Source organism: Gigantopelta aegis, chromosome 3 (genome assembly GCF_016097555.1).
Source record: "Gigantopelta aegis isolate Gae_Host chromosome 3, Gae_host_genome, whole genome shotgun sequence".
NCBI lineage: Eukaryota > Metazoa > Mollusca > Gastropoda > Neomphalida > Peltospiridae > Gigantopelta > Gigantopelta aegis.
In genome coordinates, this window is record NC_054701.1 from 47,695,291 (window position 1) to 47,713,553 (window position 18,263).

Consider the following 18,263-nt stretch of genomic DNA (forward strand, 5'->3'; position numbering starts at 1 on the left):
GGGGGGGGGGGGGGGGGGGGGGGGGGGGACCGAGACATATTCCTTCGGAAAATATATTCAGAAAAACGCATATGACTACTGGTACATGAGAAATTGCGTATTCCGTGTTGCATTTTGGAAGGGAGAAAGGAAATGTTTTATTTAACGACGCACTATTTACGGTTATATGGCTTCAGACATAAGGACCACACAGATATTGAGAGAGGAAACTCACTGTCGCCACTTCATGGGCTACTCTTTCGAAAGGGATCTTTTATATGCACCATCCCACAGACAAGATAGTACATATCACGGCCAGTTGTGGAGTACTGGCTGGAACAAGAAATAGCCCAATGGGCCCATCGACGGGAATCGATCCTAGTTCGATCGCGCATCAGGCGAGCGCTGTACCACTGAGCTACGTCCCGCCCCCGCATATTAACAGAGTAACGTATGACATCAGCAGCTGTCCTCTTTCACTCACATTCGACCAGGTGTCAAAATAACCATATGTTAAACAACAACAAAAGTTCAAACTGCTACGGTGTCATTTAGCAAATATTTCTTGCAATGGTGGAAATACTTACTTCAAAATAAACTGCAAAGGTGTCCAGAGCAGTTAGATCCAACGTCCATCCCATAAGACATGGTATAAAATAAAATAAAAACAATTTACAAGTCAAATCTTTTTCTAGTATATTTAAAGTTTATTTCAATTTGTTTGAACAAATAGGGTTGTCTTTAGATCGAGTACTTCTGTCGCTGTATATCATACTTCAAAATTTACGGATAAACTCGACTCTGTATATCTGTGAATAAAACCACTGTCAGGTCAAAGTTCGTGTCGATCAAATGACGCAAATGACTGAAATAGTTTCATAAAAACATTTTTTTCGTACACGCCCATTACCCATTAGTTAGAACAAGTGTGATTTTTAGTACCACAAAACGATATCACCCGTCTGGAAGATTCATTTTTAAAATTCTAATTGCCAGCTCCAGGGTCATACCGACCAATATATTAACTTTAAAAGCACGAATATGACGTAAATACGTTGTAGACAGAAACGACAAGTAAACTTTTGAACATGTTTTTTTCTTCAGGATATCTATACAATAATACACACGGCCGTTATGACAGTTTCCTATCGTTCTGATCGTTTCTCTTTCGCTTTATACTGCCGACCGTCTTCTTTGGAGGGAGGGGTCTAGGCTGTAGTGAGCGAAATTTCTAGGGGTGTGGAGTCATGTCTCCCCGGAAAATAGATTGAAACAAAAATCGCTTTGGGTGAAGGGGTTGGGATGGGATTAGCCCGGCCGGTGTAAGAAATAAAACACTATGCTTGTGTCCGTTAGATAGCATTTATAATAAAACTCATTGTTTAAAAACGTATCCAACTTGCCCGTTAGATATTGAAAGCCTGTTTTGAAACAATTCAAAACATAACGATATCTGTCGGACACGAGTGTAAGTCTAATATTATCTGTCTGTGTTTAATACTGGGCCTTATCAAAGATTATTTTTAATAGGGTTAGTTTTCACAATGAATTAAAGCCCGTCATAGCCTCCATAAAACGTGCTGGGTTTTTTTTATCAGTAATTTCAATTTGGCTTGACATAAACATAAAGTAAAAACTGTTTCATAAATAAGTGTCCTATCTGTGTGTGCATTTCGTAAAAACATACGTTAAGATATATAATTAAAACAATACCTACCGATAGAGAAGAATATTTGCCCCACAAGGAAATAAATTACTTTCTTGTTTAATTTATTCTACTATACTCTGTTATTAATTATTCTTCTGTTAAAGGCATATTGTCACAGACCACTGACCTATTTAATGGTCTAACAAAGTAATACCTGAACCAAAATAATTTGATTTGTCCCTAAATGTACATTATTCAACCATCTTCATAACCACCATACTCCATTTATTAATGATATTTTGTAAAAAAAAAAAATTGAATTATGGCAATGGTCCATAATTCAAAAACTAAAATTGCCAAGAAGGTTGACATGGATTTCACACCATCATAGTTCAGTTACGGTGATGCGATAGCTAGATTTGGTTTCCAACAATTAATGTAATTTTTATTTATTATCCATTTTTAGAGAAATAAGGTCCTTAAATCCGTGACAGTATGCCTTTAATCAGTACTAGATCGTTTCGTACGATATGTGCATATATTAAATACGTCATTAAACTTTAAATAATGAAAATATATTTATTTATTTTTATCACAAATTCAGGATGTAGTCATCCAAAATAGCAGCACAGTCGTTCACTGTTGGCCCTTGCACATTTCCTTCAAGTTCTTTGAAAAGTTCAATTTTACTTGTGATTGTTTATAAATGGTTATGTGAAGTCCTATTTAGTTGTTTCCAATCTTTTTCTTCCTGAACTGAAATAGAAAAATAATCTGTTAAAAAATATGCGAAAAATAATATATATTTTACAGTCCAACATTGTCATCTAAAACACCAGATGATGAAAAGATGAAAAAATATCACGTTTGAGGCCATCCAACGATTAAATTTACGTGGATTCCTCTGCATTCCTATACATAATTCCACTCTCATTCAAAACAAAGGGTAAAGCAGTGATGCTGATAATCCGATACGGCAGAAGGAGTTGTCTCTGAATGTAGATATGATTATAACTGTCCAAATGTCCGTCTAGCTCTTGAACTACGCTTGTGTACATTCATAGGCAGTACAACAATAGGGCCTATACATAGTATACGTATTTCGGTATCGTTTTTCTTTTAACAGATTTATTTTTTCTTTCAATATTTATTTCATTTGAAACATTTACAATATCCAAATAACGCACGCGCGCGCACACGCACACACACAGAGAGAGAGAGAGAGAGAGAGAGAGAGAGAGAGAGAGAGAGAGAGAGAGAGAGAGATAGAGACTCAGAGCCAGAGAGAGAGAGAGAGGGAGGGAGGGAGAGAGAGAGAGAGGGAGAGAGAGAGAGAGAGGGAGAGAGAGAGAGAGAGAGAGAGAGAGAGAGTTAGAGAGAGAGAGGCAGAGAGAGGCAGATAGACAGACAGGGATAGAGCGGAGAGAGACAGACAGACAGTAAGAGACAGAGAGAGGCAGAGAGAGAGAGAGAGAGAGAGGGAGGGAGGAGAGAGAGAGAGAGAGAGAGAGAGAGAGAGAGAGAGAGAGAGAGAGAGAGAGAGAGAGAGGGAGAGAGAGAGAGAGAGAGAGAGAGAGAGTTAGAGAGAGAGAGGCAGAGAGAGGCAGATAGACAGACAGGGATAGAGCGGAGAGAGACAGACAGACAGTAAGAGACAGAGAGAGGCAGAGAGAGAGAGAGAGAGAGAGAGAAAAGAGAGAGAGAGAGAGAGAGAGAGAGAGAGAGAGAGAGAGAGAGAGTGAGTGAGTGAGTGAGAGTTATATACGGCGCGGTCTGATTTATAACTTAGCCAGACACCCAATGCCCTGCTTTCTTTTGTGCTGGTTTGTCGTTATACATTCATTCATTTCATTTTATCAGTTTCAAAACACTACTATTTTGTTTCTCTGTACGCTAGCTCGAATATCCGCTAGCCCTATCCAATTCATGGGATGATAATTTAGAATACAATTTATATATTCAACAAAACATGTAGGCTAACACAATCGCTCAAAACTGGAAATGCTTTTTGTTGATTATTTTAGTTGGGTCATTGTAGTTCCATCATCAAAAGACAGGGGTTTTTAGCCAATTTGTTCAAAAATCTTCTCTTGTGGTGTCGTCTTTAACTTTCGGTAATGTTTGCTTCTATTGATCACGGTTCCGATTTTACTCAATGTTTAGATGTCATCTGTGATTAAAATTGTAACTAGTGCACATAATTACATGCACTTTCCTGTCTATGGGAAAGTGCATATTATAAAAGATCCCTTGCTGCTAATGGAAAAATGTAGAGGGTTTCCCCTAATGACTACGAATCAGAATTACCAAATGTTTAACATCCAATATCCGATGATTAATCAATGTGCTCTAGTGGTGTCTTTAAACAAAACTAAAAATTATCAATTGCCGGGAAGTCTACTGACTCTTAATTAATTTTGTTGAGTGTATATATGTGAAGATAAATTGGATAGAGTTAGACGACATTCGAGCTACTTGAATTGTAGATGTTAGGAAATCCCGTTAGAGGCCACCGGAAGATAAACAATTCGCGGGAAACACTGCCCCCACCCCACCCCTACCCCCACACGTCCTGCACGCTTCAAAAATAGCTCGTGACTTCGCTCCCCCAGGTGCGTGTGCAGAACATTTTGTAGGGAGTAGAGATTGGGCGAGCTACATTCTATGAGGGGTTCGGGTGGAGCGAGAGAGAGAGAGAGAGAGAGAGAGAGAGAGAGAGAGAGAGAGAGAGAGAGAGAGAGAGAGAGAGAGAGAGAGAGAGAGAGAGAGACAGACAGACAGACAGACAGACAGACAGAGGGGGGGGGGGGCTGGGACATTATTTAATGAGACATAATATTAATTTTAAGGCTACACGGTGTGCACATGGTTATTATTTAATAACTTTTGAACATTCAGTTTTGAGTTTGGCCACGCAGTTACATTTGAATACGATAGCTGGATGGTTAGTCAAATTTGAGAAGGGCCAATAAAATACTTCTTTAACTGGCCCTGCTAGCCACCATGTTTGTCAGATTAAGGTTTGTCAGCAATATTAAGAAGAAGAAGCCGATACCCATTTACTTGTGGGCTCATTGTAGCAAGTGATGGTTAGCCTATAAAGAAGTGAGAAAATTGATGTGTTAAAAGTTAAAGTTTCCTTGGTTTATCACCACTAGAGCACATTGATTTATTAATGATCGGATATTGGATGTCAAACATTTGGTAATTTTGACGTAGGAAGGGATCTTTTATATGCACCATCCCACAAACAGGATAGCACGGCCTTTGATATACTAGTCGTGGTGCACTGGCTGGGACGAAAAATAGCCCAATGGGCCCGCCGACGGAGATCGATCCTATCAAACTGGTGTGATGCTGCTAAACATTTTAGCATTTCAGCTACACTGTCTCAGAAGCAAGGGGTACAAATAACACACATACGCACTTAACAAACACAAATACACACACATACACACACACACACACACACACAGTGACACACACACAGTGACACGCACACACACACAGTGATACACATACACACACTAGAGGCGGTGGCTCGCCTCCCCACCCCCCGTAAATTTTGCAACAGTTATAATTTTATTATATATAAATTTTTATCCCCCTCCAAAGCCTTCCCCAAAGTTCACTTGGCATTCCGTCTCATGTCATTGGGGCCCCCTAAATGGATTTTCTGGATCCGCCACTGCACACACAAATGCCAGAGGCGGATCTAGGTGGGGTGGGGGGGGGGGGGGGTGGATGCTGGGGCCCGGGCCCCACTTAAATTTTGAGACAGTTATAATATTATTATATATTAATTTTCATCCCCACTGCCCCCTCCCTCCCAAATGGATTTTCTGGATCCGCCACTTCACACACACACGCATACACACACACACACACAGACACGCACACGCACACACACACACCCTCTCACACACACACACACACACACACTCTCACACACACATACAGACACACACATGCAAACACACACACATAGACAGACACACACACACATGCAAACACACATACAGACACACACATGCAGACACACACACACAGACACACACATACACACAGAGAGACACACATACTGACACTCACAGACACACACACATACAGACACACACACACACAGACACACACACATACACAGACAGACACACGCACACACACATACACACACAGAGAGAGACACGCACACAGAAAAACACACACACACACACACACACACACTCATACAGAGACGCACACACAGACACACATACACACACACAGAGACACAAACACACACAGACAAATGCACGCTAAAATTAACCAAGACTCAAGACAAACATCAGCTTGTGTTCCGTAAGATCCTGCATGAATCACAATTAATCAATAATGTCGATAACATCACATCATCTTAAAACACTCATGGTACAATACATTGTTTCTTAAAACCTTTCGACAAAGTCGGCCATATAACTTGTTACTCCATAAGGTAGATCGTTGTGGTATTAGAGGAAATACTCAAAAGTGGATTACATGTTTATTAACAAATTTGAAGCAACGCGTGTCATATGTCAAGGAATTTAACGAAAGAAAGCTGGGATGGCATACACTGTTTCAAAGACAACATGCACACTTAACCTTTGGCTCTGTGTTGTGCAGAGATTCGATTTTTGATAACAGTAATTGTTTTATCGTTCAGATTTAATGTTAAAAAATACAACATCGTCAAATACCTTGAACCACTGGAAGCTAGCTCAAGAAGACATTATATAACCCATTAAAATAAATAATTAACCTGAATGTGAATAATTATAAATATGCAGTCTGTCTGGTGTTTTTTTTTTCCCCTTTCTGTCTTCGATTATAGCCTGCAGCAGATTGCATTACAAACTGCACAGTTGATAGTAGCACACTGGAGATATTTCGGCATAGTTTGCAGAAATAATTATATTTAACCCGAACTGAATATCATGTGGGCATGTGCTGAACGTTGCTAAACACTGAACAAAATTTATTTTCTACAGCATTTTTATTACTAGGGCTGCCTGGCATTTAAGTATAGGCGTACGGGCTCCCATTTTTGTCAGGCTGGGTTTTACCCGAATTAAACGAAAATGCCCGAATCAGGATAACAAGATTTATTCATTATATAACGGCCTCGGTGGCATCGTGGTTAGGCCATCGGTCTACAGGCTGGTAGGTACTGGGTTCGGATCCCAGTCGAGGCATGGGATTTTTAATCCAGATACCGACTCCAAACCCTGAGTGAGTGCTCCGCAAGGGTCAATTGGGTAGGTGTAAACCACTTGCACCGACCAGTTATCCATAACTGGTTCAACAAAGGCCATGGCTTGTGCTATCCTGCCTGTGGGAAGTGCAAATAAAAGATCCCTTGCTGCCTGTCGTAAAAGAGTAGCCTATGTGGCGACAGCGGGTTTCCTCTAAAAAACAGTGTCAGAATGACCATATGTTTGACGTCCAATGGCCGATGATAAGATAAACAAAATCAATGTGCTCTAGTGGCGTCGTTAAATAAAACAAACTTTACTCATTATCATAGCATTACTACCAAACAGCTATATAGGGTTGCCAACGAATCACTATGCATTTTTACATGGATCACAACTAATTTTGAGGTAGAATGATGGAAATGGCTGGTGGTGGCGCCTGACAGCTGTTTAAACATGCTTTTTTTTTACGTCGGCGTGGGTGTGGGGTGGGGTGGGGAAGTGGGGCGAATCATGGCGAATGGTGAAAATAATTCTAATTCAAAAGATGACCGAGTTACATGAACATCCATGTTATTATTCGCCCACATAATGTACTACACTACAGACTGACCTCTAATAAGAGGGGTGGAACATAACCCTGTGGTAAAGCCATCGCTTAATGTGCGGTCGGTTTGGGATCGATCTCCGTAGGTGGGCCCATTGGGATATTTCTTGTTCCAACCAGTGCACCACGACTAGTATATCAAAAGCCGTGGTGTGTGCTATCCTGTCTGTGGGATATGGTGCATATAAAAGATCCCCTGCCTAATGGAAAAATGTAGCGGGTTTCCTCTCTAAGACTATATTGTGTTTACAAATTGCTCGTGATTATCAAAATGGTTTCGTAATACTTGTAAATTAGTTGACGTAATCACCAACGTAAACTTTCTAACCCCTAACCTGGTTTGACATCCAATAGCCGACGATTACTAAATCAATGTACTCAAGTGGTGTCGTTGAACAAAACGAACCTCGAATAAGCAGCCAATTATTTTAAAAGACCGTGTGTTGTTTATTTATTTTAAGGTAACCCCAAACAATAATCTCCGCTGATACCTAATGCTGTGGTTATACAAACACATTCACATGTTATTGTTTTGAGACCTATGGTTGATTAAATATGTTAAAAAAAAACCCCAACCTCAACACTGTCAGCGTTTTCAATAATTCATAAAGTTGTAAATGTTGAAGTCTCGCCTCTTTTGGAAAGTAGTTTATCGCACTTGCACTTCCGGCAATTGAATCGTTGAAGCGTGCATGGTGTGATGTGAGATAGTTTATGTTGACATTTTTGTTTTTAATTAATATGACAAGCTGTAATTGTTCTATTGCAGAATAATATTGTGTTTACAAATTGCTCGTGATTATCAAAATGGTTTCGTAATACTTGTAAATTAGTTGACGTAAACTTTCTAACCCCTGACCTGGTTTGACTGTCCTATTTGGTGCCAGCGGTGGTGTAACATGGCCGAAATTGCGGAAATAAGGTAAACATATAAGAATGGATGACGAGAAGGAAGTGATTTCAGAAGCCGGACCTAGGAGTATAGAAGAACTGTTGAGAATACTGACAGAAAAGAATAAAATTATTGAACACCAAGCACAGAAGATAGCTCGTCTTCAGCTGGAAAAGGAACAAGTGATGGAAGAGAGAGATGAGCTGGCGAGAAAGTTCGCCCTCTCCAACTTGACAGACGTCAACGGGTCCCTGCAAGTTAGGTAAGTCACAAGGTTGTCGGGGTATGATAGATACCGTATCTATCGGTTTCGGTTTTGAAGATATATTTTAATGATATTGCTGGATATAATAATAATTTAATGCATGAATGATATCAAATTACAAATCCAGCTCGACATTTGCAGAATTGAATAAATAATGAACCAGGAAATGAAATTCCATTGCAAGCAACTTACTGTGCAAGAAAGGGCAGGGTCATCTTGGGTCAAAGACTCAAGTATTCAGCATAGGCTCTTGCCTGTTGGCCAATCCCAAACCACATTTTGACGGCAATAAATATTGTTTAAACTAAGTACTCAGCTTGCTGCTTAGGCTTGTGGATATTGAAAAATCCAAGAGTGAACACTTAGTCTCAAAAACCTGAGGAGGGGAAATTGAGGGCATATTTTGTTCATTATTTTGATTAACAACATTTGCTATCATCATCATATAAAAAATGTCTTGGCACCAAGTATTTAATATCACAGAATTGTCTAGCAGTCTCTGAAACTTGTGAAGCAAATTGCAATGTGATACTGAACAAGATGTTCTGAGAAAATCACACACCTTCAGGAGCACAAAATAATCAAATAGTGTTAAAGTTTAATGGGGAAAGGCATAGATGATATAGAAGAATCATTAAATGTCATAAATTCAGCTGTTTCAGAACGGTTGGAGAACCCTGATACATGTACAGATACCCATGTTATGTTCAGTCTGTGATATTATTAAATACATTTGGCTCCGAGGTGGAGTAAATTGGTGTGTCCACACAGAGTAAAGTATTGTTTGTTTTATAATTTAATGACGCCACTAGAGCACATTGATTTTTTATCTTATCATCGCCTATTGGATGTCAAACATATGGTCATTGTGACACTGTTTTTTAGAGGAAGCCCGCTGTCTCCACATAGGCTACTCTTTTATGGCAGGCAGCAAGGGATCTTTTATTTGCTTTTCCCACAGACAGGATAGCACAAACCATGGCCTTTGTTGAACCAGTTATGGATCACTGGTCGGTGCAAGTGGTTTACACTCAGGGTTTGGAGTCGGTATCTGAATTCAAAATCCCATGCCTCGACTGGGATCTGAACCCAGTACCTACAAGCCTGTAGACCGATGGCCTAACCACGATGCCACCAAGGCCAGTTGTGTCCACACACAGATGCAGCTCTCTGGATCTGACAGCCCTTATATATGTGCTTATTCCATTAAAATGTGAAATTCTATCCGTTTATATATTCATACGATACACTTCATTCTAATAACTTTTCTATATATATATATATATATATATATATATATATATATATATATATATATACAGTAAACTCTATATGTCAGACTCCGTTTTCTCAAACGTCACGCTATCTCAAAACAAGAAGTGGGTCCCAACCATTTCTCTATATAAACATGTAAGAGTTTGTATGTTTATCTCAGACTTTGACATAAATATACACACGTCATGTCAAATGACTTATGTGGTCCCATATGACATATTTAGTATATATTTTGTATATTTTTGTCGAAGTTGAAAACATTGTCCATAAATTAAAATAATAATTATTTAATAAAATTATTTCGATAAATGCAGTAAACCAAGCCAAGGGCCTCCTTTTAATTTATTAAGTTTGTGTTCGATCATTAGAGGCCAGTGGATTAACTTATTGCCAAGTATGCCTAATTAGTATTTATTTAATCCGGTCGCTTGAAAGTGATGGCCTATGAAACCGCGGCAGTTATCAAAAGTGGGTAACAATAAAAGTGGGATTGGATTAGGTGTTCTTACTATGAGTGGTTTTAACTTGTTATTTAAGTCAAAAATTTTAAATAAAAATATAAGAGTGTACACTTGTTATGCATTCATCTTGCAATATGTTGGAGAACGAATGCTGCGAGCAATCCAGTGAAGGACCCAGTGTGAGCACCGGGGGTTAGCTGGATCCAGTACTTTAACTCTGACACGTAAGAGAAAGTTACCAGTACATTCGAGAAGAAACATGAGGCAATCAAGGCAGTTGAACTTGGGACAAAACCTAAGATCCAAAGTGCATAGATGTTTAGTTATCTCAAATGTAACGATATCTCAAACTAACCAGCTGGCACCAGCAAATTTGACATAGTTTACTGTATATATGTATGTATGTATGTATGTACCACTACCAGTATACCTGTGGGTACTTGTATAAATTAAAATTAAAGAAAACGTTCTGACATACATTTACAAATGAGATCCTGATAGCAGTTGAGTTCATAGAACCAAGTTAACCTAATTCAAATGATTGTTTAAAGACATAATGTATGTATCCCTCGAAATAAAGTCTTGAACGATAGGTTTTGACTTCTTTTCATGTAACTGATATTTTAAATTTGTGACAAAATTTTAGTTCTCAATGCATGCATGGTTTCCATTATTTCTCAAGCGACAGTGTTTCCTGTAAGAAAATTACTATAAATACATCACAAATGAAATAAATGTTTCTAAATATAGAATATCAGGTTACTACGTTTTAATATCGTGGTTATTTGGCGAGGTTTAAATAACGGTGTAACAGGCTAGCTTCAGCGAGCCTGTTACACCCTTATCGAACCAAACCGAACCAAATAACCACGATATCAGAACGTAGTAACCTGATATTTTTTTTATCATGCAACCCCTTTCAAGTTATATTTATGTAATATGTTTCAGTCAAAAGGGGTATAGAAACTATTAGTTTTATCGTATAGAAACTACTTCTGGAAGTCGGACAGTAGCAGGTGCCCAAAAGCATCTTGGGAATGACATAGCCAGCTTAAAAGTTATGTGTTTCCAAATTTGAAATAAAATACTTTGATTATATTTCAAAGTCTGTTGTGTCACATTATAATTTTGTACCTTTTTCTGTGAAAATAAACTCAAGTTTATGTGTGACCTGCAGATCTACATCACTGGCTGCTAGTGACTGTGACGTCAGACGCTGTTCCCAGTGTAAACATTCTTTGCAGGAAGCTACTTGTGTTTTTGTTTCAAAATGTTTACTTAAAAAACGCTGGCTAGTTCCGAATGTGAGTGAATAATGGAGAATTGAAAAATAAGAGGTAATGTGATGTTACAGGAAGTGTAAATATTATATTTATTTATGCAGTTCAACAATTATTGCTGTAAATGGATGTTTAAAAAATGAGAAAACAATCCACCAGAAATTTGAGCTAATATTTGTCAGGCACACAAACTCATTTCCTAGTGACATGATAACACTTCGAATTATCAGGTTGGGGTTATCAGGTCAATGGGAAGCATGGTTGCATAATAATTATGTTTAACGTAATGCTTAAATGGTGGTTAAAAATTATTGACACCATTTTAAGTCTTTTTAACATCTCGTGGGAATTGAATGGATCCTACTAAACAGATGCTAAATTTCTTGTGTATACAGCTTTACCCATAACTAATTGTGAATTAAAAATAAATAAATATGTTGTTGAAATGTTAACAAATTTCAGCAATATCACTTAACAATAACATACTAATTAATATGTAATGCTGACTGCTGCTGATTTTGAGGGCTGATTTATTGTCACATTTTTAAACGACCTTTGTTCTCTGAAAATGGATTTGATTAAAATGGTGTTTATTTAACTATATTAATACATTAATAAATTATGTACTATTATATATTATTTTGAAAATGAGTTACACAAAGAAAACAGGTTATGCAAAAATAATTTGCGATAATGGGTTATGCATATTTTCAGTTTGTACAGCACGTTTTTTTTTGTAAATTTTATATAATACAAAAATCCATATATTCCAAGAGTAATTTTTGTATATTCAATGTGTAGCACATCATTAAAATACATTTTAAATAGTGTTGTACTTACATAATTGTAGTATAAGTTAGGGCTAGATAAATGATCGGTTATGCAAACCATATAATTCACAGACCTATGAAAATTGTGAGAATAATAATTTCGTTCGCGCATTGCTCACGTGAATCTAATTTTGCATAACCTATTTTTTGGTACGTGCGAAATTTGGAGCACCATTTACTTGGATATAACGAGTTGCGCAAAAAGGAAATGGTTACATGGATTTATTTCTGCATAACCGATAAATGGGTCAAACAGATTTTCAATTTTTAGAGGCCTGAATTCATGCAACCAAACAATCGGTTACCTAGGTAAACAATCATGTAACAGACATCTGGTTACCCAGGGTTGTGAAATAAATTGTTCTTTGATTTTCTTTTATAAAACTACTACTTAATTGATTAATGATCTATAAATTTTTTTTTTATAGGTTTTATTTTCTCAGTAAAATTGTACATGTAAAAAAACAAGCCTCTGAGAATTGAATATTTGCGTAAACCATTTATGGGTAAATCAAAAACAAATTCAGGTAACCCATTTTGTTTTTACATAACCTGTCATGATCATGTAAATGATGTCATAAATTCAATGCGCGAACTAAAAATGGATTACGCAAAACTATACTTATGCTAACAACACACAAACAAAATGATTGATCTCGCAATTTTCAGAGGCCTGGAAACAAACATTTAAAACAAAAACTTGAAGCATCTTATGAATTGATGAAAGTATGTTTTAAAGGAACTATCTTGAGTTTTCTGTCATTGTAACATTTAAAAATTCCTTTTTGATGACTAAAATTATTTATTAAAAGTATTTTCCTGTTTAGAATATTAGTATCTGTATAAATATGTTATTCATTGTCCTAATGTTTGTAGTACTTGGCCCAAACCAGATTTTACCTAGTTTTATACATGTACCAAAAATATATATCAGGACGAAAATCAACAGTGAGTACTACAAACATTAGCACACATCCGAAAACATGTTAGATATGTGGATAATGGTATTCTAAACAAGAAAATATATTTAATATGTAATTTTAGACACCGAAACGGTTCTTATTAAATAGAAAGAAACATCTTACAATGGCTGCAGACTGAGTATAGTCCCTTTAATAAATCCTTATTATTTGTGGTTTTAGGACAGGTGTAGAATATTTGAATCCACAATGACTAGTGATAAAAGGTCACTCATGTTTACAATCTCAACCCATGTTGGCTGTTTTTATTGGCTCTTCTATGCTATGCTGTAACTGCTGGTTAGATTGCTTACTTGTGGTTACTTCCCTTTAATCATGAATGGACATGAAGTCTTCTTTAGTTCATATACTATTTTGTGGGAATTTATTTTCACATCTTTCAGTTAAAGCTGTACACATACAGTTAGAGATTGCAGATATCATTTTAATGAAATACATGTATATTTAAAATAAATTTTGTAAAGTTTAAACTCTAATCATTTTTGTACAAGCTACCTTATTGATATTAATATTAATGAAGAAAGACTAAACCATTGAATGTCAAAATAACAACATTCTGAGCTCCAGGGTACAAGACACATAAATGTAAATGTATACTACGTGTAGTTCTGCTGACATCTTACTTGTAAAAATCATCACGTACGAACATTTAAATCTGCAATTGAGGACAAAATATTACATGTTCGGTGAACACAAAAGACAAAATTACCATTCTAATCATGTGACAAATTTGGTGCCAAATAAGGTGTGGTTTTTAGGTCGGAGATTGCTAAAATGAAAAAAAAAAAAAAATTTCATTACTCAAATAAATATAACTTTTATTGTATGTATGTATCAAACATACAAATGGATACTAGTATGAGACACAATATAGGCTGTTAAAAATACTGTACTTCAATCTCAATCTAAATCTAAATCCAGGGGACAATATTTTGAAATCTGAGGTAACTGGAAGTCGGTTCACGTGGTTTTTACCTAGGTAACCAATTGTTCGGTTACGTGAATTATATTTGCGTAACCTGTGGATTACCTGATTGGTTACCTCAAAGTTACGTTGAAATTATATTTAAATACATAATTTTTAGCTCAAACATAAAGTTAAAACAAAATACAAAAGAAAACGTTTTATAGAACAGTTTCTTTAATGCTTGCAAATCGAAAGAAGTGACTTGAAAATGTTTCTTTTGTTTTCGTACGATCGTAGCGTTGTAGATTTATTATTATTATTATTATTCAACATTTGCCATCGGGATCGCAAAAAGTAATTTTTAGTTGCCCGAATCTAAAAACCACTGTCCTCGGACATCGGGCCCATGTATTCTATAACCTCTGTGCAGCTTGCGGAAGTTAACGCTATTGTAAAATGACTAAATATCAGCCCAGTACTGAAACAAAATAGATACATTTGGAGGAAAAATGCCCATTCCCTGGTGTATGATTAGACTAATAATTTTCTTTTATAAATAACAAATAAAGGCTACCATTTGTCACTGATATGTAAAATTTAGTATACAGCAGACTGAAAAAAAAAAAAAAAACCCCCACCAAAAACCCAAGCAACAAATGTCCAGTTCCTCTGAACTACAAAACAGGCTACTCATTGGTGCATGATTAGATTAATAAACATAAATCTTATAATAACATAAAAAGAAAGATCGCAATTTGACATTGATATTTTGTGGTGGCGTTGCTACTTTCACTTTATCGCTGGTACTTCTATACTACAGTGACGTTCCAAATGTTTGTTATTTAAAGCTCATTATGCGATGTTAGTATTTTTCAGCTTTTGTGACATTTTTGCATTTTTGTTTACGTTAAAACCGTTTTCAACCTTTCTAAAATTATAGGCAATCCAATATTATGTCTACATATATTCCTTTAGAGATAGAATAGCAGCAGATAATTTAGGCGCCTTAGCGATCCGTGCACATTTCTTTACAACTTTTGGCTCGACTCTATACTGAGTCTTCGGTCACAAGTTACAACCGTTGCAATATACCGTTGGCTACTGGTTTGCTGCACATCAAGTATCTAAAAATCAGTCTAAAACATTTGTCGGAATACTAGTAGTATGTCTGCATGAATAAACTTACTGTAATCGTGAAGTCTGCAAGTTTTAATTTCTGAACGTCTACAGGTCACGACGTAACCGATTTGCGGTTCGCGTAAATTTAATTTTGCGTAACTGACACGCGAACAGAACGGCGGTTCGCGTGAAATATTGTGCCCTGTAAATCTCATTCCAAATGGAAAATCTATTCAAATATTTATACATATTCCAATGAAATTGTTTACTATATCTACAAGGACGTAGTCCTTGGTGTACCTATAGAGAGGTGGTTCAATACAGAGAAGAAGTAGTTAAATTATGGAACGGTAACTTTCATAAACTACTGGAAGTTTTTTTTATCAGTTGCATTTCTGTACACACCGCAGCTTGTTTCCTTTGATGCAGACTGATGATTTTTTTTTTATATGTGAAAAAAGTGTGCATTTTGAAATAATGGAGATGGATGCTGTAAAAAGAAATTAGTAGGATGTGGGAAAATAAAGGGGTGCAGAAAAATAAAGGAGAGAAAGCAGTGTGGCAAAATGCAATAGTGAGTGGCCCGCACCCCCCCCTCCCCCCTTTAAATGGAGCAGTGAGAACACTGGCTTAGTGAGACAGAAGTCTGTGTTAAAACTGGTATCAGGATGCAAACCATGTACCTACCAACCTTAAGTCCATATACTTTTAAATCACTGAACTTTTAAATAGCTATGAATTTTGAGTACTTTTGAAATTAATTATGACATTCAAAGGGAAGTAACTTGCAGCTGTTGTAGACCAAAACCACTTAGTATGGGTAGGAGCTGGTACTGAGATCTGAACCCATTATCAACCAGCTTTAAGGCTGATGGCCTATTTACCAATAAGACAGGTCTTGCTGAAGATCTAGTGGGTGTCCTTTATAGACAACTTATCCGTGTGCTAAAGTATGTTGTCTTTTGTTATACTTTACATTTTCATTGTCAGAAAACTGAAAACCTAAATATTTATTAAAGGGACACACCCTAGTTGTTAACTATTATGCCGTTTTTTTTGCTATTAAACCCGTTTTTTTTCACAAATAAAATTGCACTTTAGTTACTGTTTATTATTTAGAATATACATTTCCATTCACCTGAAATGTTTGGTAATCCTGGTGTTTGTAATACCACAAAATGCATTTTTCGTATTTCTTAAAAAGGCACGCGCCTTTGAGAAAAAACCGTTGAGCAGACAAGGTCTAATCTATTTTTAGAGGGGGTATTTCAATGTCACAGACGTTGGTATACCACGTGACCGTTATCATTTTGGTTCGGTTTGTTTTCTTGTGCACAGTTCGCGCAATCAACATCCGATTTGTTGTTGTTTGCTTGTTCATTTGTGAGGTTTTTCTTCACAGTTCGTGAACTAACGTTACAAACCCTTAAAACCAATAATTTTGCTTTTTGCTTGCAATATCTGGAGAGGGGATACAACCTTGGGGGGTGGGGGACACAAGTTATATTGTTACCTTTATTTAAATAGAGTAGGAAAAAAATCTTACATTTTTGTCCTGGGGAGGGGAAGTGCCTCTCCACCCCTGACGACGAATACTACTACTACTACTACTACTACTACTACTACCACCCACCACCACTACCACCCACCACCACCACCACCAATAATAAACGGTGCATCTAATTGCTAATAAAAATAGGTTAGGCACTAGTACCCGGTTCCAAATAGCAAATGTGGGCTAATTGCGGTTTATACAAAATACATAAAATTTATTATTTCACACACTGTAGTGTAGTCAACATGGTCAGTGTCGTCTTATTCCCATTCAAGTATCATGATTGCTGCAGCAGCCACTTCCTAAACAGAAGCACCCATGTTCGTACGGTAACTTCCTGTTCCAAACTCATCCCTTTCGCTGTCCAGGAGAAGAACAGTTGGAACATGTCCAGGAGAGATGAAAGGAACACCCCCCAAGTCTGTGCGCACTCTGTGAAATTTGTCGTGACGTAGGTATTTTTGTGCTTCGAGCGACATCTACCGGTGACATCAGAATACTAACTTTCAAAATTATTTCAAGCAACTGGGTCATGGGGATTCCCATGGTATTTATCGATATAAAACCTGCTTTTTCACTCCATTTTATGAAAACGTGATCTAAGTGTGTTACAGGTTTGTAGATTAACCAAATTTATAATTTATTTTCACTGGATGGAACTAGGGCGTGCGACTTTAACATAAAAAAGTAAACTATGTTCTTTTTTTTTCTTCATATTTTGACATTGTCTTCTGGGAAAGTTTACTCCGTTGCTTACCTTTTTTTTTGTAGATAGCATTGGTGCATTTGGTAGAATAAATTGAATGTTGATAAAGTACTTTGACAGAATGAGTGAAAATTTTCATTTTTGTTTAGTTATATTTATGATAATTTTGTATATTGTATAACGGCTGTAGACTATGGTGACTTACCTAGTGACGCGATAGCTTGCAACGGTTTTACGATAACGTAGTGCTAAGATGGCTTAAAAAATGTGAAGCCAGATTATTAAGCAAGTTTCTTATAAACTATACCATATTCTATAGTTTGGTCTGACAGTGCTTTGGAAAAAATCCTGCCATAAGGCCAAGTAAAAAAAATTGTTTGGTTCCTGTTACATGCCAAAAACAAATAGGGTAGGTAGTTAGGGAAAACATTCCCCCCCCCCCCCCCCCATTTTCGAGCTAATATTTCCTGAATAGTATAGCAGATTAATATATTAAAAGCTCTTTTTTTGTGTTACAGTGCAACTGACAATACATACTCTAATGAGAAT

At 36.8% G+C, this 18,263-nt stretch overlaps 1 protein-coding gene across 2 annotated transcripts in view; it reads left to right on the plus strand.

Annotated features, from left to right (window-relative positions):
* The first annotated feature begins 8,127 nt into the window (after positions 1-8,127).
* Positions 8,128-18,263, plus strand: part of LOC121368146 (IQ motif and SEC7 domain-containing protein 2-like) — a 153,281-nt gene continuing 143,145 nt past the window's right edge. For both annotated transcript variants that reach the window (XM_041492741.1, XM_041492740.1), the window contains exon 1: positions 8,128-8,598. In XM_041492741.1, the coding sequence (XP_041348675.1) occupies positions 8,381-8,598 (218 nt within the window). In that variant the 5' untranslated portion in view covers positions 8,128-8,380. The remainder of the gene's footprint in view (positions 8,599-18,263) is intronic.